The sequence below is a fragment of the Pseudoliparis swirei genome, chromosome 6 (genome assembly GCF_029220125.1).
Source record: "Pseudoliparis swirei isolate HS2019 ecotype Mariana Trench chromosome 6, NWPU_hadal_v1, whole genome shotgun sequence".
In the NCBI taxonomy this organism is placed as follows: Eukaryota; Metazoa; Chordata; class Actinopteri; order Perciformes; family Liparidae; genus Pseudoliparis; species Pseudoliparis swirei.
This window is the reverse complement of record NC_079393.1, coordinates 21,525,121-21,549,828: the sequence shown is the minus strand read 5'-3', so window position 1 is coordinate 21,549,828 and position 24,708 is coordinate 21,525,121. Positions and strand designations below refer to the sequence as shown.

The 24,708-nt window shown below is 43.0% G+C and overlaps 1 protein-coding gene across 1 annotated transcript in view; it reads left to right on the top strand.

Moving 5' to 3' along the window:
- The window catches only part of cdh13 (cadherin 13, H-cadherin (heart)), a 289,694-nt gene that overhangs the window by 131,271 nt on the left and 133,715 nt on the right, over positions 1–24,708 (top strand). The window contains exon 7 of the mRNA XM_056415719.1: positions 15,322–15,466. Coding sequence (XP_056271694.1) covers positions 15,322–15,466 — 145 coding nt within the window. The remainder of the gene's footprint in view (positions 1–15,321; positions 15,467–24,708) is intronic.

The window sequence follows — 24,708 nt, the reverse complement described above, 5'->3', positions numbered from 1 at the left end:
TGTTGGCTTTAACAAAAGTTGGTACAAAGACAAAGAGAATTGGGAAACAGGAGAAAAGCAGAGAATGGGTGTGTGGGCACTTCCCCTGAAAGAGTTTACTGTGTTCAGTCTGGAAACATGCATCTCAATCAAATGCAAGGAGACTGAGGAAAAAATAAGAAAGAAGGTGTCAGAAGTACGGAAAAAGTCAAATTGATATGACACTTAAGATGGTGGGTGGATTGTTGCCTCCAGATGAAAGTGAATGTTATCCAAACACAATATACTGTATATGTATATACATAACAAGTGTGTTGTAATACAAGGGTGCTTTAATAAAAATGGATAACTGCACATTGTATTCTTACCAAGTACATGAGCTCTCCATTAGCAGCTGATTCAACCTTTACTTCGTTCCTGAAGACGCAGTGAGAAGTCCCCTGAGACCAACATTAACCCTCACCTTTAACGGATGCGTCTCTCTCCCACTCGGCCTCTTCTCTGCCTCAGATGCTGCTTCCTGTTTCACAGAGAGAATGTGATGGAGCCTGTTGTTGTTTATTGGAATGGGCTTTTCGAAACACGGCTATCCGATAACCGCATTGTGGCTGTTGGTTTCATTGTGCGACACAAGAATGATGTAAAAGACTTTTCACAGAGAGAGACTTTATTAAAACAGTCAGTTAGATTATAGTCCAGCGATACACTACCGTTCAAAAGTTTGGGGTCATCCAGACAATTTTGTGTCTTCCATGAAAACTCACTTTTATTTATCAAATGAATTGAAAATTGAATAGAAAATATAGTCAAGACATTGACAAGGTTAGAAATAATGATTAATATTTGAAGTATTAATTTTGTTCTTCAAACTTCAAGCTCAAAGGAAGGCCAGTTGTATAGCTTATATCACCAGCATAACTGTTTTCAGCTGTGCTAACATAATTGCACAAGGGTTTTCTAATCAGACATTAGTCTTCTAAGGCGATTAGCAAACACAATGTACCATTAGAACACTGGAGTGATAGTTGATGGAAAAGGGCCTCTATACACCTATGGAGATATTTCATTAGAAACCAGACGTTTCCACCTAGAATAGTCATTTACCACATTAACAATGTATAGTGTGTATTTTTGATTAATGTTATCTTTATTGAAAAAACAGTGCTTTTCTTTGAAAAATAAAGACATTTCTAAGTGACTTCAAACTTTTGAACGGTAGTGTATATAATAAACAGTATTTAATAATACAAGGATCGGATTGCAAGGCCACCGCCCATTGACCGAGAGCAGCCAATAGTTCCTGTCCGTCGAAACCCCCGTGAGAGGACGAACTTGCGTCTTACAAAGATTTTTATAGGAAATGCAACTGCTGAGCGTAAGGCTCCAATTGGTTATTGGAGGTAGCGTGCGGATACCTTCCAATGACACAGCATGCTATTGGCTAACGGCTACGAGGAGGTGAGGCTTTCCGAAAAAGATCGCTACCTTTTCCAACGTCCGGTCTTTCGGAACACTACTTCCGGCACTTCAAAATAAGATTGCTTCAAAATAAAAGTTTCTTCCGGCTGGAAACGGCTGTTTTTACGACTATCTAGAGAAGCCTACGACGTCCCATCATCAATACATCTCACTCATAACCGAGTCATCCAACATCTTACACCATCTATGAGTTGGAGCAAAGAGATGAACATGGAACAGTTCACCATGCACACAACCAAAGACAACATGAGCTAATTAAAACAAGTCATGGATTTCAGTTTGATTATGCTTCTGTCTGCTGACACAATTAAATGAGTCTGCTTTCCAAAACAAATTACTCTGAGTGATTTTGCCCTCATCGTCTAACCAGAGAATCTCAGAGATTTAATTGAAGGCTTCAGTTAGTGGCTAAATAATTCCATCATTGTGTGGAGAAAAAAATGTATACAAGTTTAATTTGCCCGCTATTTGAAAGGCCTGGAGTACGTCTGCTTCATGAATGCCATCGCTGACGATCAATACTTCTAACCTAAGCTCTTACACAAACTATACATTTGCTCCTCCACACTAGTTACGCAGGCGTTGCATTCGCTTTGCTTCTTCCCTTCTTTTGCCTTTCCACAACCAGTCCTGTGCAAAACGATCAATGCTCTTACATCATGTGCAGAATGAAGACTGCGTCACTGGTATGGTGCCCAGTGGTCCTTGCAGGCCGTCCTTGTCACATCCATTAAGGGACTCTCCTCTCTAATGTCGTTAATGGCTTCTGTTGGGATGAAACATGTAGCATTCAGATTTAAATCACCATTACTCTAAAGACATTTTATAGACCAAATGCAACAGCCTCGGGTCTTTCTCTTGTATAGGGCCAAGCCTTTTACAAGCCTATATAATATTAGATGTATCTGTTTGAGCTGATTTGTAGATTAACATTGGATCATGACTACTTTTCATGACATCATCTGACTGCAGTTTTTTTCTGCTGCCCCCAAGAGACCAACATCTAGTTATTGAAAGTGTAGATCTACACACCTGCCAACCTGCACATGTTGCATTGCAGGCATGCATTTTGACATCAAAGTGCACTGGCATGAATTGTTCCTTTACTTTTAAAGACGGTTGTCTTTTCTTTCTTTCTTTTTATGACACAAACGTATTGGATGAAAACGTCTAGCCGGGCCAATTGAGACTTTGAGCTGAGATTATTGTTTTTTTTTCCAACCATAAACTCTCTATAGCCGACCAACAACAAGTGTGTGGCCCTAGAAGTTGCTCCCTAATCAGTAAAGCCTATGCACTTCTATTTCACCTTTTCACCTCGGGCACCAATTGTTGGAAGGAGATGAGCTGTCGCACGCACATGTCAACAAAGAAATGCTCCACAAGGTCATTGTACATCAAGTTTATATGACTAACGGCTTTGAAAAACTTAAATCATTTCGGTTGACTGGCTCTATATCTAAACGCAGTGGTCAGAGTTCTGGAGGATGTTCAGCACAAACGAGGCCGTCATACAGCGTTTAACAGCTGATGCACCGTCTCCGCCTCAGCTACACATGGTTCTCTCCATCAGCACTTTTGCCGTAGTTTGCACTGTTGGCGTTTTCAGCACCGTCAGTTGTGCGCCGCTACGGACGCGGCGCCACTCTCGGATCTCGCACGTTTCAGAAAAGCACCGTCTAACTTCAGCATTACAACAGCGAGGGGTCAGCTCAAGCCCGACTGGAGCTGAGGATTCTAAATGGGTATTATATGTTTATATATATATATATATATATATTTATAGCTATTACGGGAACAACACGACACGCAAGGCAAACAATCACACCCCTGACGAAGTAAACATTTGCTGTGGAAGAACAAACAGACACAGCGATCAGCTTGGGCACATGTTCACAAGGATTTAATATCAAACATTATTTTCGTATTAAGCTCCATTAGGGTGAGAATGAATGTTAATGAGATGGAAAATGGGGAGGAAGGGAGCGGGAGGAGTACGAGGCTCATCACTGCGGTTACAACAAGCTTGGGTCTGATCGGGAGTGGCGGGGAAGAGCCCTAATTGGCTTAGATCAGAGGAAGGATAGAACGTGAAGCGATAAATAACAGTCTTGTTTACACAGGTAGAAGGATGACCCTCAGTAATGCAGGTCATCGCACCACTACGTGTGCCGAGTCCTTTGTACGTGCTCACCTTGGCGATGCTGACATTTTAAGGTGGACAACAAGAAGACGGCTACAAATGTTGCCGTGACGTTTTTATATCTTTTTCACATTAAAAATTCCCACTTAGCTCGAGCGACAGAATACTCAGTTAACCAAAGCCAGAGAGGCTCTGGTTGCAGCACAATTATTTTTATACCTCGTATCCATTATTTTTGGAATAATGAAATTTGAAAGGAATCGAAGTTACAGATACCCGTTTGCTTCTCTGGGTCTTCGACTGCAGCTGGCAGGAGAGAGTAGCATCCGTCCTCTGACAGCAGATCTAAAAGGCACCATACTCTGCTCAAGATATTCTGTCTGTCAGCCACCGTCCACAGTGACAAAGGGAGGGCTCACCAAAAACATCCGGACCTATCTCCACTCTGCACCGGCCAGCCTGTGAATTGAAGGCTGTTTTGAATGACATTTTTTGTATTTATTTGAGCTTTCAAAAAGTTGGCAAAGCCTCACAATCGTTTTGTCAGGTTGTCAAACTGCACAGATACGTTTTTACCTATATGTACCTATTTTTGACAGCGTGGACCTCAAACTGAGGCATCCTCTGAGATCCCTTTGGTGGAAAGGACTCTGTGACCTCTGACTGTCCTCAGTGACAACTTTTCATTTGGATTTTTTTACTAAATGAAACGTATGGCTATATTCTAATTCTAATATTGTGTGTTCTTTAGTCATTCATGTGAGATTTCAAATGTATGGACTTTTTTAAAGGGTTGACAGCCAATACAAACTATCTGTTCTATTCGCTCTTTGCAGACTACAATCTATTCAAACCTACATACATCTTATTCCAGCAGAAAGCTTGCCTTCATTTCAAACCGACCTTGACCCGTGCACATCCTGGTGCATGTCGGGATGCTCACTGCTGTATCCTATAGAGTGTGAAGTACATGCAGTATAGTGTGGAAGGGGATTACGGGATCTGTTGACAGCATGCTGGTCATCTCCTCAGTCCCTAAGACTCCAGGAATGTTCTTTCCCCTTCCAAGTATGCCCCAATGTTTCCTTCTTTTGTTTAAAAACCACAAAACAATTCTTCTCAGAGCACACATACAAACATGATACGCATTTCAGGGCAGGGTCTCACATTGTTAGCAGTGTTGGCATTAAATTGCTTTAGTCTTTTCTGTTTTTTGCAGACATGCAGAACAAATAATTCCCACAATTTGCTAATTTGGCAACTTTGTCGGATTCCATCCATATATGTACTTTGCTGCGCAGGGCGCAGCTCTCACAGATTAGTTATTTTTACAGCTTTGTTTTCCATCTGTCCCTTTTGGCTTATGCCTGCTCCAATGTGGCTGTTTTCTCCTGTGCAGGGAAAGGGCTGTTTGTTAATCCGTCATGTTGCTGAGGCGGAGGAAAAGGGACTGGAGGTAAAACCAGACATTTGACCCTTTGGGTGGATACGTTCCGTGCTCTGTGTGTGTGTGTGTCTGTGTGTGTGTGTTTGTGTGGCTGCGTGCAAATGTATATGTTTATGTCTTTGGATCCATTTGCTCATCTTTCTGTACATCTTTCTGGATGCTAATATCCTTTTGTAAAGCCCCAGGCGATAAAATAAAAATCAAACAAGGCAAAGATTGAAGGAGCTGTGGAATCTAGAGCAGCATGAGAATGAAGTCGGCTGGCAAGGGAAATGTTCTGATTGAAAACGTTTGAAAAGATAAGGAACAATCACCGATTTATTAACATTTAATGGAAACCAGGAGGAACCACATAACAATTAAATATAAACTCTGTCTAATGTAATGGATACAAATGGATAGCCCACACATTAAACATGTCAGCGTAATAGCTTTATCAATTTGCTCATTTATTATGAATGACCAGGAGTTGCTTGTTTTTTGGAAAACATTGACCTCAATCACACAAACGTGACACACATTACGTGTTTAACAACATTTTATCAGCTGCTGGAGGGGATGAGCGTATGAGGGGATGAGCGAGAAAAGCGTGAGAGGAAAACATCCATAATACTAATGTATCCTCTATTGATCCCACAGTGGGGAAATTATCCTCTGCATTAGAGCCGTCCTTAGTTATGAAGGAGCAGTGAAGCGCCCGGGGAGCATCTGGGGGTTCAGTGTCTTGCTCAAGGACACTTCAACATGCAATTATGACAAAATGACAAATTCGGTGCTGCATGTTTGGGGTTTTATTTGGTTTCAATTGATAACCAACCAGAAACATTGTATTTCTGTCGGAATACAACCCAATGCACCGGTCACGTCACTCAGCTGACTGCTAGGAGTGTGGACACACTGTCATCGACTAAATGAACACAGAATCAAAACAGCCACATGTGATGACGGATGTCGGGGCGGGGAGCCTCCAGATATGAAGAGTGGACTGCATCGCAGAGGAGAGGAGAGAACAGTGGGCCATAGGGAAGTGAGAAAAGGCCGATGAGATAGGAGAGCTATGGGGGATGAGAAGAATAAAAGAAATTCAAAAAGCTATCTTCTGTTTCATGAAACTATACAAGACATATTACATGTGCTGTACCACAGCTTGCACATATGCACCACGACACACTTCAACGGAATACACCACTGTTTCATACAGCAATCTACTGCCTTCCTCATTTACAGGTGGAGTAACTTCATGGGCCTGAGACAGGTAAAGCCCGTTGTCCAAATCCCTTTCCTGTTTTCTGCTTGGCTGGACTGTAATTTCCTGAGCTTTAGAAGGCAGGATACGCTGCCCTGAACACTGGAAAACAGGCCTGATGTGCACTTAGGCCCTGTATGTGGACAAGAGATAAAGGACACACAGACACACACACACCTACACACACACACACTATAAACACCACCACCATCACCTACCCACCGACCAAACAGACCTCTGGCCCCCATAATAACTCTTACCTTTAAGAACTACGACCACAATACTTTCATGCGACAGGGTCACACGCCGTTGCGCACTCGTGATTATGCTGCTGGTCTATAATAACTATTTGCCAGTTATTTATGTTTGCAACACTCTAACTATCCACCATACGTAGACGGTCTGTCTTCCTTTGCATCTGAACTGCTTTGTTACTGAGACGGATGATCTTAAGTCAAGTTCTTGACATCGAATGATGAAAATAACTTTCTTTCTTTGCAACTATTTTTGGGGTGGCAGTTCGGGAGATCAAGTTTCCTCCGATGTGCTTCTTGTTTTTAAGCCTTCCTTCAGGTCAGGATCATTCAACTCTGAGAGCTGTGTCACTATCCTGCTGTCCTTCCAGAAACCTCCTTAAACCCCTGCAGTTCAACTGCTGTGCCCTACTCCCAGATAACCTGATTAAACAGTGAGTGCCCTGTTGCTCAGCCTCAGGCATTACCGCGGCTAATTCAGCCTGTCCGCCGCCTGCTGAGCCACATGGTACAACCCCTAATGCACTCTACTCTAGTTCCAGGGCAGCTCCGCTTTCAGCTGGAGAGACGGGAGACCGAAACACTCTCCGCTGAAATGGTTGACATTGACCACAAAAGACGGGAAATGGACTGCCGTGGGTCACTAGATTATTAGAATCTATCCTGAGGGAAATGCAACAGTAAATACAGTAAGAGGAGACGGAGCCATTGCAGAGAATGTTTGACCATCTCAAAATGAAAACGCTTTCATGATTCACCCACTCCTGTGTCAGCTGAAAGTCATTTGGTGTCACTAAATACTATAATAATATACACTAAATATACAGGGAATGTATTTAAAGTTTGATTTCCATCTTTTGTCAAACTGTCAAAAACCTTTTATATTGCTTATACCGCAGCATTCTGCAGATAGGCATGTGTTATGACTACAGGCTGTAACCTTTGACCCATGGTGAAGTTGACACAAATTATAAGCCTTTCCTTTGTTGGGGTCCAAATCGTGATCTAATTCCATAAATTTTGATTAAATGCCGACACCGAATTAAATCCAATACTTATATTTACCTCATTGCAGCTTGTGCGCACTGACATAGTTAGAGATAAAAAGTACAAATCTTAAATTATTGATTTGATATGAATAAAAATATACCTGATGCAACTCCTGAAATACATTTGACATAATCGGCTCGATTATTTCACCAGGAAAGACGTCTGCCTCTGTAGAGCCGGACCACCTTTACACAGCCGCGTGGACCTTCTCCCTCACAAAGGATCTTTGGCCCAGTGCAGACGTAGACTTGGAACCAGCACACGAACCCAACCACACAAAGGTTTAGGTGTGATGAATTGTATTAATATGGAGTTTTTTACCGACAAAAGCAATGGTCATAATGTGAGAAGCTGCGAGATACTTTGTTTGCTGCTCTTTGAGATATACGATTCAAAAACAGACATGCAATCATAGAGCTTAGTGAATCTGTGTATTCAGCCCAACTACGTCGAACTCAGAGGGACTCACACTGGTAAGCTCAAACATGTTTTATATGTGCACACTGCGTAATGCTGTGATAAAGGTCAGTGGCTTTGTAACACAAGCAGGTTGCGACACAGGCACAGTAATGGATCAGGTTTATTTCAGATGATCTTGTCCATAATATGTCACTGATCAAGATTCACTAGGATGTTTGTTGTACACATTGTAGTTTGTGATTTAAAATGTTCAAACTTTACTGATTTTACATTCAATCATTTAACAGCAAAGACGGCAGCAGACAGGTAAGCTTCGTTTTCATGTGGCCCTCCAAAAAGTTCCTTCAGTGCCAGACAAAGGGAGATTGAATTATACTTTAGGAGAGAGGTGTGTGTGTGGGTGGGGGGGGGGGGGGTATTTTGTACCATGATACACCAGGGAAAGCCTTTGTGACTTTTTCCAACGCCTTTCTGAAGCTGGATTATTTTTTATCTTGCCAGACGACCAGCTGAATGAGAAATCTTTTCTATCATTTTCTATCTGCTCTATACTTTTAACTCCCCCACTCTCTCACCTTCCATCTTTTGTTCAATCACTCTCCCTCCAAAGACAATCTATTTATATCCTCTTTGGCATTCCAAGGGCTTCTTTTCTTTTGATGTAATGAGGAACAATTCAGATCAGTGATAGAAATCCACATGCTACACAATCCAGTCTTCCAAGAACAGTTCTGTTGGTAGAAGAGCACGTTAGCATTTATTTTTTACATAAAAGGTACGGCGTCTGAAATGTTAATGCTGGTAAGGACTAGTAATAAAGGTTTAACAATTTAAACACTGACTTTCTAACTACAAACATTGAGAACGGGTTGCTCACACATGGATTACACAAAGAGCCATGAGGTTTAATTTTCAATTAAAATACCCATTAATGCAACGTTTTGAGTCTAGGATGTGCCTTTTTCATGTCTTAGCAACCAGCCACAAGTTACGGTACTACTAAAGTTATCACCATTCAGTCTGTGGGGCACATCAACGTCTGTGGCAAATTCCATGACAAAGCATCCAATAGTTACCAAGAAACTTCACTCCAAACCACAAATGTCAAGCAGCTGGTGACGCGAGAGAGAAGATCAGTGGATCAAGTCATCAGGACACAGTAGATCGTGATACGTGTGAACACCTACTGCTGGTGCCAAAAAGACAGAAAACGCCGAAAGTAGTAGTTTCATCTCTTTGTGCATTTTGGATATCTGTTTCAAATTCCATGGTGATCCATTCAATAGTTGTTGAGATGTTTCACGAAAACCACAAAATGTCCACCTCACAGTGGTCCTGCAGAAAGAGATAGAGGATCATGTAAGTCCGTATAGGCTCCATCGCCTGCATGGGAACTACATGTAAAATTTCATCACAGTCCATCTTAGAGTTGTTCGGATATTTCAGGCTGGACTTATGTGGTGGACGAACTGGTACCGCCCTGATCCTCTACATGAGGAGGATTTGGTTTGTCTGCTTTAGCTTTGATTCCACAGTCCTCAGGAAAACAACTCTCTCCCAGTTGGTTTTCAAGTGTTTCCCAGTGAGCTATGGTGAGAGCATGAAACAAACTTGGCAGTTGTGCTTCCTTCTTGCTTCCAAGGCTTAATTTCATTGATATAGAAAGATTCAAGCTTTTGATGGTAGATTCAGCAGATGTGCACAGGACTGCTGAATTAACAGCCTTGTGTCCCTGTGGGTGTTTCTAAGGGAGGTTGATGCCTTGAGATCTAGAGGGAAAAGTTCAATTCTTTTGGGAGGGGGAGCGATAAAAAACATCCCTTTGTTGTTATCACATCTTGCTGTACTAGAGAAGGTGTATGAACATTGGAAAGAAAGGCTTTGCTCGTACAGGCTGTGGGTGCTACTTAATACAATTAAGCTGTCTCCCTGTGATGTTTGTCTTTGCGGAGTTAGCACAATAAAAATATAAAAAATGCTATTGTATTATGCGGTTTCTTTAAGCATATACTGTATTTCCTCGTGAGTGTTTGATAGCCAACAGTCAGTGGCACTGCCAGCTTCCTGTTCCTCCCACCATCATCAAGCTGTTAAGATTCACTGACACTTGTCTTTGAAGCCACTGACCCACCTCCGGGTTCTTCTGGTTTTAGGTATTCCAAACTGAGCTGCCAAATCCCTGCTCAGTAAAGCAGTTCAGCAAATTTCCCAGTGATCCGATTATGCCTCCCTTGCTTTGTCCATGGGAGGGCATTGAGGAGAGTCCTCTCCTGGGGGACTGTGTGGTTTGTGTTTGGGCAGGGCCGCGGTTCTGCGGGGTGGAGGGCAGCCCGCTGATAAAGGCTGAGCCACAGGAGTGTTTGGAAGGTTCTGGGAATTATTCACCTTAGAGCTACTGAAGAGCCGTTTCACTGGGATCTTAAGAAAACGCCAGGCAGAGCAGAACCCCTTTGAATGCACCGCCCCCGAATGAATAGGGAGGGCTACTTGAATGGCTCAGAAAGAGCTGAATGCCGAGTGAATGTGAAATGAGGCGATGGCAGTGGAAGGCAACGGAGACGCTTCCATATGCATGACTGGGCCTCTTTTCACCACTTCCCTTTTTACTCTCACCGGGCGTTTCAGTGATAAAGCCTTCCAAGCTCATCTACTTTTTCCTCTGCTTCTGCCACAATAAACCAAACCCCCAATTGACTTTGGGTTCAGCTCACGCGTCTGCCTATGTCCCGCCCCTGTAATCAAGCTTCTCATCACTGGACAAAGGCCTTTCAAGACTTAACGCTTGGAGAGGGAAAGTGAGAAATGCAATATTTGATTCTACCATACATTTAGATTGAAACAAGCCGAAGGATGTCAGTGAAAAGTATAGTTACTCTTATTCATCTTTGAAAAGTTCCTTCTCTATGTGTGCTTGTGTCAGCTGAGGGGTTTTATGTATCACATGGATTCCTCTTGTCTCTGTGTGATAATTCTATCGGCTCCGAGAACAAACAAGTCCTGCTCGAGCCTCTCCGCAGTCTCAGGGCAAAGAGGAAAGTGAGAGGAGAGCATTTACCTGTGATGCTAACAGACAAGATGGATTGTAGTCACGGATCTACAGTCTGAAGGTGGGGGCAGGTCAGCCAATAAACACAGAGGTAATGGTCAGAGAGTTCATCATCTCTGCTGCAGCTGTCTGCTGCTGATCCGGCTCGAGCAATGGCCATTATTTTTTACCAATTCGCCCTCACTTTAATAAGTAATAAACCCCCCCCCCAAATGTAATCACCGTGTTATCTTGCACATAGATGATCATTTTTATGATGATTTCATGATTAATTAATTAATGGTGCGTCATTATGATTGGGTGCTTCGAGGGATGTAATGAGTCATTGTCTTTGCACTGATGCATATAAGCTATATTTAATACAATGCCAAGCTTACACACAAGTAAGAAAGACATTTTTTATTTTTATTTAACAAAATGTAATTAAATGTATTAATCCTTGTTGCCTTAGCAATACAAAAGATCGGCGACTGGGTTAGAAAATAAGTTGTACTTGATGTAAAGTCAAAGGTACAACAGGTAATTATTACTCCCCAAAGTGCATCTAAGAAACGCCAAAGCACAACGCACACAATACTGTTCCATAAGCAACGATGAATTAGAGTTTTACTCCCAACTGCAATGCTGAAGTGTTGCTCAGGTGTTTTGAGGATATACTTTCACAGCACCATTCTCTTCATACTTACTGACTACATGTAAACAACATTTGGGCTGAACTTTATTTTACTGTCCAGGTTGTGCACTGAGTAGGCCGTGATTTTTATCTCTGGCACATTTAAAACATATATTATTGCTCACCTTCCTGAACAAAAAGGTAGAGGCCTAATATTACTATCAAATTATATTTTATTATAAGAATGACAAATATACTCACTTATTATCGTTATCAACCTTAAAGACAACCAGAATTGATAACTGCCGTTAAAGTAAAATAAAAAGTTCAACATTCACATCAACATAAGTGATTGAACCCTCACTCTTACTTTGAGAGTCAGACCGTATGAAGTTATACTTTACTTATAGTGCACGTGTCAAATAAAGTCACAATCCTCCTACTGAGGAATTATGGCATTTTGCCCACATTATTTTCATTATTTCACTGAACAAACTCTTTCCAAAAAGTCTATCAAACTGAAAAGCATCTCTTATGCAATAAAAATAAAAAGACACATAGAATGAGAAAAAAGTACTTTTTTATTGTTATCTAAATCACGTTTTTTATTTAAATGTTTCTTTTGGTTGTATGTAAAGCGTACAGAAATTGCCCATGTGTACACGTAATTACTGCTTTAGTGGTTTGACCCCATTCTGCTTCTAAAGGCTTTAAAGCGTCGGGAATAAGCAATCAGTACACACACGACCCCCTCTGTCCCGGGCCCTCACGTCAGCACAGGACACACTCCCCACAACAAGACTTGAGATGGATCAGTGTTTTAAATTCCTTTTCCTGTAATCTACACATCTGACTGCAACTCTCTCTCCGTTGCTCCCGCAGCAGATCGAGAACCCGCGGACGGGTTCTGGGTCCAGCTTCAATGTTATATTTGTACTCGCCGTGTTGTGACTGACATGCAGCTTGCTGTGCTGACCTCAACTCCTGTTTCTAACGCCCTATGGTTCAAAGTTTCCAGGCCGAATTGGCACTTTTGAAATGAGCTTTTTTCTTGAACAGACTTTAACGGGCCGAATAATTCACTTTGAATGGAAAGCCATCTGCAGACGATGCTCTTCCATTCGTGTAACTTCTGTATGTTAAACTCAAACCCCGGTAAAATGCGGAGTGGGAGACGCAGCTAAGATATTTGCATGTCATATACCGCATAGCTCAAAGGAAATCATGTTTATCCAAAGCTGTTCACGGTTAGCTTTGTTTGAAAGACCACACATTTTCTTTGCGAGACGATATGTGTTTAATTATGGATTCCCTCCTTCTGCCAAACAGGTTATTGCTGTGTTGCTGGTGTGATTCCCCCATTCATAAGATCTGATGCTCGGCACCTCACCGCTAATGTCCTCGTTACAGCTCAGGCGTGCTGAGAGGAAAAAGCTAGACTACGTGCGTGTTTTAAAGTGTGCGCGTCAGTCCGAGTGGGGGGGAGTCATGCGCACATGGGTTTGCTGTCGTTGTTTTGCAGATCCCTGCGCGCTTGTTTCAGCCTCATAAGATTCCTCTTAGTCCGTGTGCGTGTGTGAGGGCTGGGGATTGGCTGGAAATAAGTGTTGGGTTGAGAGCACCATTAGTTGAGAGTCAGCAGTTCTGCAGGATGCAGACAGAGGGGGAAATGGTCCCCCTCATGAATAGCCTCCCAAGGTATACTCTCAAGAGAGAGGAGGAGGACGAGATGATATATGAAACCATTAGACTCCTTCCTTACACCTGAAACACTTATTCAGCTGCATGTGTGCCATTACTGGCATTACGCTGTATGCTCCAGGCTTTGTGGCAACGGACAGATAGAGGAACAAGCGAAAGGGCAAGACAAAGGAGCAGGATAGAGGGAGAGGAGCGCGATGACCCACCCGTGTGAAAGAGAGGTTGCATCATGTCATGCATTACTGAGAGGAAGAGGAGAGGCTAGTAATGCGATAGTGCGGATAAAGGAGGAACCTCTCTCGCTTCCTCTCTCTTCCTCTGATGAATCTCTCCAGCACTAATAAAGGAAGTGAAGTGATCTCTTTAGCCACAGATTAAGATTAGAGTTGAGGTAATGTCTTTACATTTGGTGTCTCTATAGGATACAGATCACTGACTTCATAGGGGCACAGCCTCATCTGCTCAGAGCATTTCTCATAGCACACATGCTCAGATGAAACCTAAAGTGATCTCAATCTAGAGTCACGTAGCCGTGCAACATACAGGCTGTTATGCGTCCAGCCATTAGCATTGTGAGGTGTGTTTTCATCTGCATTGTCTGGGTTTGTTCTGTAGCCTCCATTAAATAATTATGTTAATAATAATGTTGTTTCTACTTCTGTGTAAAATATGTTGATAAAGGGAAAACTGAAAAGAAAAAAAAATTCTGAACATTTTTGAATGTCTACTTGTATTGATGTATACATCCTGCAAGTATGAGTCAGCAACAAGCTTCACTTTAGCATGGAGCCAATTTGTATTTATTCTTTCCATTGTTATGTATCGTGAACATCGGGTTTGACTTCTGACCAGCTACCAGCCGCAAGAGACCAGAGCTAGGACAAGGGAGTTCAAAAGAGATGAACAATACACATCAATATACAGTTGATTCAGAGAGTGTCTTGTATCTCTATATTCTTCAACTACATAGTGATCTTAACTATTTATCAAGTAGGCTTTAGTAGTGTCTATTCAGTGTTGAGGTAGGCTGACTAAACAGGGTCGCCCCACGCTGGATTGTAAAGCTGCTTGTTTGCCGACTTGATATTGTGCATATATTTGACGAGTGTGCATATATTTGACGATTGTGCATATATTTGACGAGTGTGCATATATTTGACGATTGTGCATATATTTGACAGTACTGTGTTAAGCTGGCAAGGTCCCGAGGTGAACCGAGGGTATGACGAGCAAAAGTGCAGAGTAAGGATAAGCCGAATGTATAAATATGTGATGTGGATCGATGGAGGTAGAGAGGAGGAGGAGGAGGAGATGAGGGAGATGAGAGGGATGAGTAATCCAACCGGCTCGACTGAAGGTTTTATCCGTCTATCTTTAAGTGCCTGTAAAGGAATGTCGAGAGCCTTATATATGCAAGGACACGATTAGAAAAGGTTTTGAGGGAATGAAATAAATTGTCAGAGAAAATATGGAATGCAAATGGAGAGAAATTTTCATGGATGTTTAAGGTTGAGTTATTGCACAGCCAGTATTAAAACTACCCCCGTTGGAATTGAACAGCAACGGTTGAAGTGCTATAGACTAAAAGCTCAGACACTTTACACCCATAAAGGAACAAATAATGTAATCATTGCAAACCAAGGGAAATTGCCCACCACTTACAGCAAAGATGAAATAATTGCAACAATCTGTCTTAAGACGTGTTAATAATTCAGCATTTCAGCGTCATTGTCCAGTGTCGAGGGAGATGCAGTAAGAGACGATTGAATCTATTTTGAACTGTGGCTTTCTTTCATGAGAACAACTCAGTAGCAGGAAGCAGAAGAGCACTGTGGAACGTCTCCCAGCTCCAGTTTTATGACGATTGCTGTAACTAAGAGTTACACCCAGAACATCTTCTTCCTCTCTGACATTGAACTCCATTTATCTTTGTATCCACACAGCTGGAAGTTTCAACCACAGACTTTGCTGGAAACCTGGCGGAGGGGCCGGCCATTCTCCTGATCACTGTCATTGACCAAAATGACAACCGGCCCATCTTCAGAGAGCGGCACTACAACGGAGAGGTGCTCGAGGGATCCCCTAAAGGTAGGTGACATTGTTACGCTCAATAACCGCGGAGAGAGACGGGCTTTCATCGGATTCAGTTGGAGAGCAATATCACACACACAGTGTGACTGCTGGGACGTCTGATCTCCGGCTAGGTGTGGTTGTTTCGATGATGCCTTGAAAATGAAATCACTTCCCGAAAAGAAAAAAATAATGAAAACACTAACGTATCACATGTCACCAAATACTTATTAAATGTGACAACGTTTTGTCTGAAAGGCCCATCATGCAAGAATCACCCCCGGCCAATCGGCAGTGTGTGGCCCGCTCTCAGGCCCAGGTAAAACGCCTGTGCCTCAGCGTGTATGGTTCCCCTGCCGGTCCCTCGGTTATACGAGCACGGAGTCAGAGACAGGCCACAGCAGGATGGAGCGGGCCTCGGGCTGCATTCAATCATAATGCGGCACCTCCCTGCCGGTTGGTGAGGAGGTGTGGATGTGTTTATTTGTGCTTCAGAAAGTAATCGCCATGAAGCCATCCGGAAATGCATTAGTATTCTTCTGATTCACAGCTTTGTTCTCACTCTCTTCCTTCCAGCTTGCTCTCGAGCCCCGCTGCTCACTCTCTCTCTCGCTCGCTCGGTGAGTCGAAGAGGGGCTAATTTTGAAGTCTGTGTCAACCCAAAAATGTGACTACATTTGATACCTTTTGGAAATGTGAGACATTTCCTCAAAACTTGTTCACAATTTATTTTGCCATGAGGGGGCTGAAAGCAACACATTTTGTCTCTTTCTTTTTCACTGAGACGGTTCATACATCTTACAAAATGAGAACGACTTGAAGATGCAACGCTCACAGGAGCTGTGAATATGCTTCTTCACCTTTCGCCTTTCTGCTGCGCCAACGCCTTCAAAATGATGCAGCTTGATGGCTTAAATCACGACTGTAATGGTTCCCATTCGTGGAGCTGCATTTAAGTATATTATACAAACACACATCTCCCTGTGTGTGTTCAGATGGACCTGACGCTCTTACAATGAGGCAGACCGGACCCTGAAGCCAGTGGTGATAATCAGGGGGATGATCAGTTGCCATTTCAATAAGGCACCCTCAGCAAATGTGTGATGTCACTGCATTGTAATATGGAATGTGTTGTAGCTTTACAGGATTATACATTTGAATTACTTAATAATCATAATAATCATAATTTGGCTTCAGAATGTTGGAGTAAAAGACCCACATAACTCAAAGCGCCCCACTGGAGCAGGACGTTAGTTACACATTTCCAGTGCAGGATAAACAATTGGTTTAAACAACCAGAATTCACACTTGTTTCTGGTGCTTTTCCCCCCTTACCTTAATACTGGCTTTTTAAATATGGTTTTGCATTGGTCAACAATACAACAAATGCCTTTTCTACATTAATGAGATAAGCTTAGGCATCAATGAGCGCAACTACATTTGATTCTGAAATTCTTCCCGTCCATCACACATTTTAGATCAACACCGAATACGTTCACTTCCTTCTCTCCTCGTTTCCTTCCCTGCACTGTTTCACAAAGATTTTCGGGCATTTAGAGAAATTTGAAAAGCAAAATAGCCTTTGTAGTATCGATTGAGTTTCGTGATGGTTATCTGGTTCGAATGATCGCTATGTAGAAACAGATTGTGACTTCATGGACTGTCGGATGAGGCTCAGCTCATGGTCAAGTATCTGAGAATGAATGATGTTGAGGCAAAGCTGGCGGAGCACCTGAGAAGACTCTTCACCTTTTGGCTTCTGCTGTGAATGTCAACATCCTCTTGGCTGCGTCTGTCACGTTGTCCCAGTGGCTTCTTTTCTCGGCTCTCTGAGCTGATGGCGCTGCTATCGCGGTGACAGTTGTGCCCAACTGGGCTACGATATTAATAATTTCTGCTTGAATGTACAGCGTTTCTATTTCAGAAAAAAGTCCCCGCTTTATTCACCTACAGCTATAGAAGTTCATTGCGTGTCAGACATTTAAGCAGGGTGCTTTAATTAAAAGATATTCCGGAGCTGTGTTGTGAATGACTGTCATCCACCACCCACTGGTTATATATGACACCAGGCGGAGTGGAAACTGTGGAGGCGGTCACATCCGCGCTCTCTGCTAGGTTTTCACTGCAAGGTTCACTTTGGCTCTTGCGGCTGAATTCATTCCTCCACTGGACAATAGATCTGGATTTACATGTCTGCACCTGCAACACATGCAACACATACAACTCATTAACTGGTAATGATACCAGTTTAACCTGCTCTGTTCATTCCAGACGGACTGCACTGCTTTTAGAAGAAAGAAAGAGAAGACTAACACGTCAATATGTTTTTGCAAACTGCTGTTTTTGTCGTGAGTTGTTCTACACAGAGCACCAATACGACACGGTGATGAAACAAAGTCTTTTTTTAGCTTCGAGGCATCAAACAAAATCTATTTAAAAGATACACTGTGCTGTAGAAACCATGGCAGCTCCTTAGTCTGAACCAGAGATAGCATAATTACTTATTTCAACAACCATTCATAAAGCCAGAGCAGACTAGAATTATTTGTTATTACCTTTCACAATAAAAGCCTGGACAAATACACAACATAACTTTTTACCAGAGTGCACTTAAATTCTCTGAGAGCATTTCGCTCTGAACATTTTTGTACAGTTTAGGCTGTAAAACAATTGACCTCAGACAGATTGCCAATCAATGAAGGAGTCAATATGATCCAAGTAGTTGTTCCACTGCCTTCACAAATCTATTTGAACCTTTTCATTGAAAAAGTGCAGCAACTGTTTCACATTGATGCCGGTAAAAATAGCTGTGAGGCAAAATATCTTCGGCCGAGTATTTCTCTTTTTTGTGTCATTTATTTGCCACAGCAAAGGCCTTTACCCACCACAACCACTGACATGTATTCCTCCGAGTCCCACACAGTCACACAGTGCCACAGTCGCATCACACGGCGCTAATGACAAAATTAGCAAAACCCGGTTGCTCTCCCTGTGTGTTCCTGCTGTTCACCTTGAACTGGTTCCTCTGATTCAGGAAGAAAAGAGCCCCGCAGGTCTACCTGTCAAGTGTCTTAAGGGCAAACATGCTGCAGCGCACAGATTGTTTGGGGAAACATCTCGCACGGGGATCCTTGTCAGATGGTTGGAGATAGAAAGCACAGAAAGTCAAACAAGAGAGTCAAACAAACAAAAATGTATGTTTGTTCTCACATCATTAGCACAAAAAGCCGACAGAAAAAAGCTGTAATCACCAACAGAGCTTCACAGATAAGAGGGATCAGTCAACAGGCTGGCAGAGGAATGAGACACACACATACGCACACATACACACACACACACACACACATCTTCCCATAGAGACGTTTAGAGCGGTTGTCAACTTCACGCTGAACTTGTGTTGTGAATTTATAATTCAGACATTGCTTATGCGATGGCATGCATTCGGTAACGTGACATTACTGGCTATGCAGATAACAGGCTGACACACTGGCACAGATGGATCTTGTTAGAATAATACACTTAAAAGTGTTTTTTATTTAGCTTCTGAACTCACGGAGAATGGTGGAATCCAAATGTCACGGAAAAAAATACACGATACAATACAGACCTCACAAAACACCTGAATCACCACTCTGTTTAGCAGACACGTTAACTCTGAGTTATGTAAGCTCAGTACCATACATACAAATACAAAAAACATGTTACGATAGACCTTCTTGCTTGATGCAATATCATTTAATGTGGTTTTATTTGTAATTATTTGATGCTGTATTCTTTATTTCTGTATAGGTCTTAAATATCCTCTGTAAATGCTTTCCGGAGTGGATTATGGCCTGGTTGAATAAACCAAGGCGAGCCAAACATAGTGAACTGAAGTTGGGATGCTTTGTCATTATGGTGTGATTATACGACAGCCTCTTGGTACTTTAATTGTCATGGATGCCAGATCTGATTGAGCTTAGAGATGAAATGAAGTGTGCATTTTGAAATATGTGTTTCTTCTATATGCCGGCAAATCTCAGTTGACATAGCCAACATGTCTGCTCAGCTTCAAAGATCCGACTGTCTGTCTGCTAATTATTCAAATTATATTTAACAACCTGTCAGTTCCCCAGACGTGTCCTGGTCGGCAGTAATAGATTTCGAAAGGACTGTTTGGATTGATGATTTAAGAGTCGGACATCTTCTTGTCGCTGGTGTTCATGGTTGTTGTAGTCATTCATGACATCATTACATCTCCTCATAACAACCTTTCACACTTGTCTTTTCAGCGAGTTAATCTTGGAGTTGATATGGAAAAGTTGCATATTTACTGTGAGCAGTGACCGTATCACTCCTCTGGGGTCATGACTGCGTCCGCCTGACGAATGTAAGCCACCGCTCACTCTCTTCAGCTCCGTCGTCCGGTCGTGCTCGCCACCATCTCCTGAGGGAATGTGTTTGCCTCTTTAGCTGCTACATGCTCCACTAATATTCACCGGCTAGTGTACAGTACAGTTTTTAAAACCTTTTTCACTGAGAACAGCTGCCGGCTTTGCAAAGGAGTGAGCCCTGTAAGTTTTGCACACCAGAGGAAAACAAAAGCTCCTCTTTAAACCACCCAAAGACAAAGAAATACAACATACTTTTTGGATTTTACATGTGGATTTATTTTTCTCAGCTATTGTTGGAGTTCAAGTTGTGTTGTTTTTTTCTCGACACGGCTAGATCGGTGGAATTAGTCTGTGAATACCCTCGTCTCCAAAGGTCTAAGAGGCACAACTAAGGTATCATGAGATATTCTTATTTATGCATTTGTGATGTTGTCTGAGTATTTGTATTATTATGCAAAGACATGGGTATTCTTTCTCAGTGATACTCTGGCTCCATTCTGTCTTCTTTCAAACACTCTACCCAGCTAGGTAAATAATGCATATATGGATATAGATGTAGTTACCGTATGCTGTATGTTAATGTGTGTGTGTCAGTGTGTGTGTGGGCTGCTTGACAATATGTCTATGTACGTGGGCGTATGTGTGTGATTTGTGTGTTCCACGGTAGCAGTTGGGCAGCTCTAGGAAGGGGGATGTCGCGACCTTTGACATTTCTGTGCAAACAGATAACAAAGGCAGCCAAAGCCTGAGTCTCTTGGCATGACCTCTCCATCCTCTGTTTACTCCTCCACTCTTTTCTTTCCTCCATTGCTCATCATCTCTCTCTTTCTCTTTCCCTTCATGCCCTGCATTCCCTTGAGCTTTGCACAGACACCATCGTCCTCCCCCATACATGCTGTGTTCTACTCTCTCCATCCTTGCCCTGTCCACCTACTTGTTGATACTTGTTGATATTGACTGACTTGTTTTCCCCCCACTTCAACTGGGGATGTCTGATAACTTCTTCACATCAAGTTCAGATTGTACTTGCAATGACGTCAGTGTTTGAATTTATATTTAATTTCACCACGATTTCATCTGAAGGAAAAGACTGGAGAGTCATGCGGTCGCTTCTGCACTTCTGCACATAATATTTGGTTAGACATGTACGGCTACATGCCCATGGTTCTGGCACAGACGCTGAGCTATATAGCTACTGAATATGTTTCAAGAAAAATACAAGTTCTGTGTTGCAGCTGCGGAACTGAGATGTTTCAAAAAAACATGACATTTGTTTGTAGCAGAATAATGCATTCGTAAGGCGGCCCCCACCCGACGCCCCAATTGCCTCTCTGGACTCCGCCACCTTTTTAAGCCTGATATTGGACAGCAGGCTTTTCAACGTCTGTTTTTTTCTCTAACGCACCCTCCTTGATCTTTGTGTTGCTGCTGTACTGTACAGTATTGGATCTCACTTTTACTGATGCTAGTAGCATCCGCACAGTTTTCTTTAATCAGGTCGAGCACCCCCCGCGAAGTCCTGCCTAACAACAGTTCAAAGGGAGAAAATCCTGTGGAGGCCTGGGGGACCCTCCCACATTGCAAACAACTGAGAATCAAGCCATCTATCCCAATTACGTTCATCTTCAGTAATACATTTACGGATCATGGACTTCAAAGTCTTATTCAGACGCTCCACCAGACCGTCGGTCCGTGGGTGGTACACACTGGTCCCAAAAGAGTGAATGTCCAGTCACCCGTAACGTTCTCTCAGTGTTCATGACATGAGCAAAGTGCCCTGGTCAGTCCGAATCTCTTTCGGGGTTCCAACTCAGGAGATGACCTGAAACAGCACTCTTTCCAGAAATATTGCGCAACGACACCGCCTCTGGATGTCGTGTTGCCTAATCCACAAGCACTTTTTTGGCACCAGCAATTGGTTGTTCTCCTGCCCTGAGTGTCACGACTCACTCTTTACAGCCTGTCCCTAATCAATAAAAAGTGCGGATAGGTCAGTGCGCACCAACTGACCAGCAATTCTTATCACGTGGTCAAAGGCAGAGCATAGAGTATCAGGATCCTCGTCCGCAGTGTCGGACAACCGCTGAGCACAGCACACATGCCGCCTGGCAGCCTTCCCCATAAACTTATCAAACCCCGGCCTGTCACGCGGAGTGTAACGGGGTGAGGCTCAGGCGCAGAGAGACAGGCTGGACGAAATATAAATAACAAAAAGCACTCTTTAATGAGGCAAAACAGTTGCAAAATAAACAAGGTCCAAAAGGGGCAGGCAGAGGATCGTCGGTCAGGGCAGGCAGGGTCAACAGGCAGGATCAGGAACACGGACAGGAAAAGGACACGGAACCAGAGACGACAATCGGACAGCAGACAAGGGAAAGACTGACACAATATATAGGGGGGAAACAGGTGTACGACATCAGACAGTAACGAGACAAGAGTGGCTGAGGGCAGGTGCAGGAAATTAAACAATTAAGACAGAGGAGACACAGGAGACACGGAACACAGGAGAAACGGAACAGGGTGTGACACGGCCAATCAGTTACCAAGATTAGGGGGTGCGTAAGGCGGGAACTAAATGCAACCTTTACGTTATGCTTTTTCCACATGCCTAACCCTAACCCTTCCACTGACACTATAGGATACTCGTGAACATCCCTATGCACCTAATTTTCACCCACAATGCCTCCACCAATGCCCCGGGTCAAACCAGCGAACCAGGCTTTGGTGGATCATAGACCGTCAGGCAGAATCCACTATTGGCGATTCTTACCGGAATGCGGTACATCACTGCCGGACCGGAGGAGGGTGTGGGGGCCGCCGGCAACCTGAATCACCTGGCCCATTTCCATTAGGGGACACTCTCTCCCTAAGTGTCCGGGCTGCCCGCACCGCCAACACTCCAGTCCTGGTGTTTGAGGGACCCCCTGTAGGTTGGGAAGGGTGCTGGCATTTGCTCGGGTCGTTAGATCGGGGATCTGGGGTGGGGGTGCCAACCGTGGGGAAGGTACAGGCCGCGCTCGGAGCTGCAGTTTATGCCCTCATGTGCAAGGCGGGCGTCAGCCGGGCAGATGCCGGTGTGCGACCGCTGTCCCCCTGACCGCAGGGATGCACCACCAGGTGGTCTTCTGCCAGGATGATGGCGGTCTCCACCGACGTAGGGCAGTGGCAGCGAACCGATGCCAAAGTTCTGGCCGGCAGCCCCACCAGGATCTGCTCCAGGACGATCTTTGCCACCACACACTGCGACCCTAACCACGCCACCACAATCCCTTTGTTCCTCTAACTGCTGCAATAGAGTTTGCACTTTTTTCAATGTTATACTGTATATTGGCACCTGATCAAGAGAGAAGAAAACAGCATCTTTTCAGGGTTTTATCATTTCCTTTCCGTGGTTTTCAACCTTAGCCGAAGGGAGGACTGCCGCCACACAGTGGTTGCTGTTTCTGTTGTGTGTCAGTATGGGGGTCAGTTTGAAAGTCTATACAGTTCAGGAGTGAGCCTATTCTCATTAATTGTCTTCTTAAATCTAAATAGAAAACTTCTACAGACAAAGAGATGCATTGAGTGAGCATTTGTGTTGAGTCTACTTCAAATTAACCACAGTAAGGTGCAGGATAACAAATCTGAAATTCAGTGCCAGACTTACATTTAATGTCATAAATATCTCTTATTTCCATGTTCAATAAGATTGTAGTATTTTCTTTTTCTTTTTGACAGTAAGTTAGTACATTTGTGACATTAATTATTGTATTATTGTTAATAATTAGATCCCAGTCAAGTGTTGTTAATGCTTTTACATGGTATGCAGTAATATGATGACCCCTACACTTAAGTATATGTGTTTTTCTTTTATATATACACTTTTTAACCGAATATCCCTTCTTAACAGCATTTAATACGACAATACAACTCCTTGGCAGAGGGCTGTGCTTTACTGCACACTTTGTCTCGTAAGAGAAAACAATATTGAAAATAAAAGTGATTGATTTGAATGGATTGACTTTACACTGATAATTTATATTTTTAGCGACTTGCAAGTTGTGTTAACAAGTTAAGTTGCATTTCAGAATTTCACATGAGCGCAGGTGAAGCTCTCTGACCTGCTATCTAATAGTAATACTTAATCACAAGAATCACCTTATCCTCATCCATGGACGGTTTCAGCCATGTTATATCGCTCTTGTCAGAGGACACTGAATTTCATTTGTTTTGAAAGTCATTCGGGAGTCATCGTGGCAACATCAACAGAACTGTAACATCAGTGGGTCATGCATATTGTCAATGACTCGCAGGCAGGAACTCATTTGATCAACATTTTAGGGATGGAATGAAGTGCCGCTGGAAAATGACTGTTATTACTGTCGTGTTTTTGGTAATTTATGTTTATCTTCCCTCTGCCACCTCCATGCAGACAAGTTAGACCTAGCATAGGTGATATATATTGCGTAATTGGACATGATGGGGTATAAATTAAGATATTTCTCATAGCTAAGTCTCTGTTTGTATTACAGACTCATTTGTGTTCATGTCAGAGGTAATTAACGCCCGAGTTCCTGCTGTGAAGGGAGAGAGGGATGGATCTGGGCTGCTGTTCTGCTCTGCTCTCTGCTCTCACATGCAAACACACACACACACACACAGGCTGGAAAAGTACATCTCAGGGTTGGGCACAATAAATACAACTTATATCACATCACATGCCGTTTTATTTCATGATGTAGTAAATGTTTCCAACAGGGCTTTTATTTTTTCACGGCAGACATTTTCACTTAGATAAAAAGCAAGTAATTGACAGCGTGAAGGGAAGATGGCTCTGTTCCAATGAGGTGAGATAGTTTTTAGGGTGTTGGTATTGTGCATGCTTGCTCGCTGACTTTGCTTACTGGG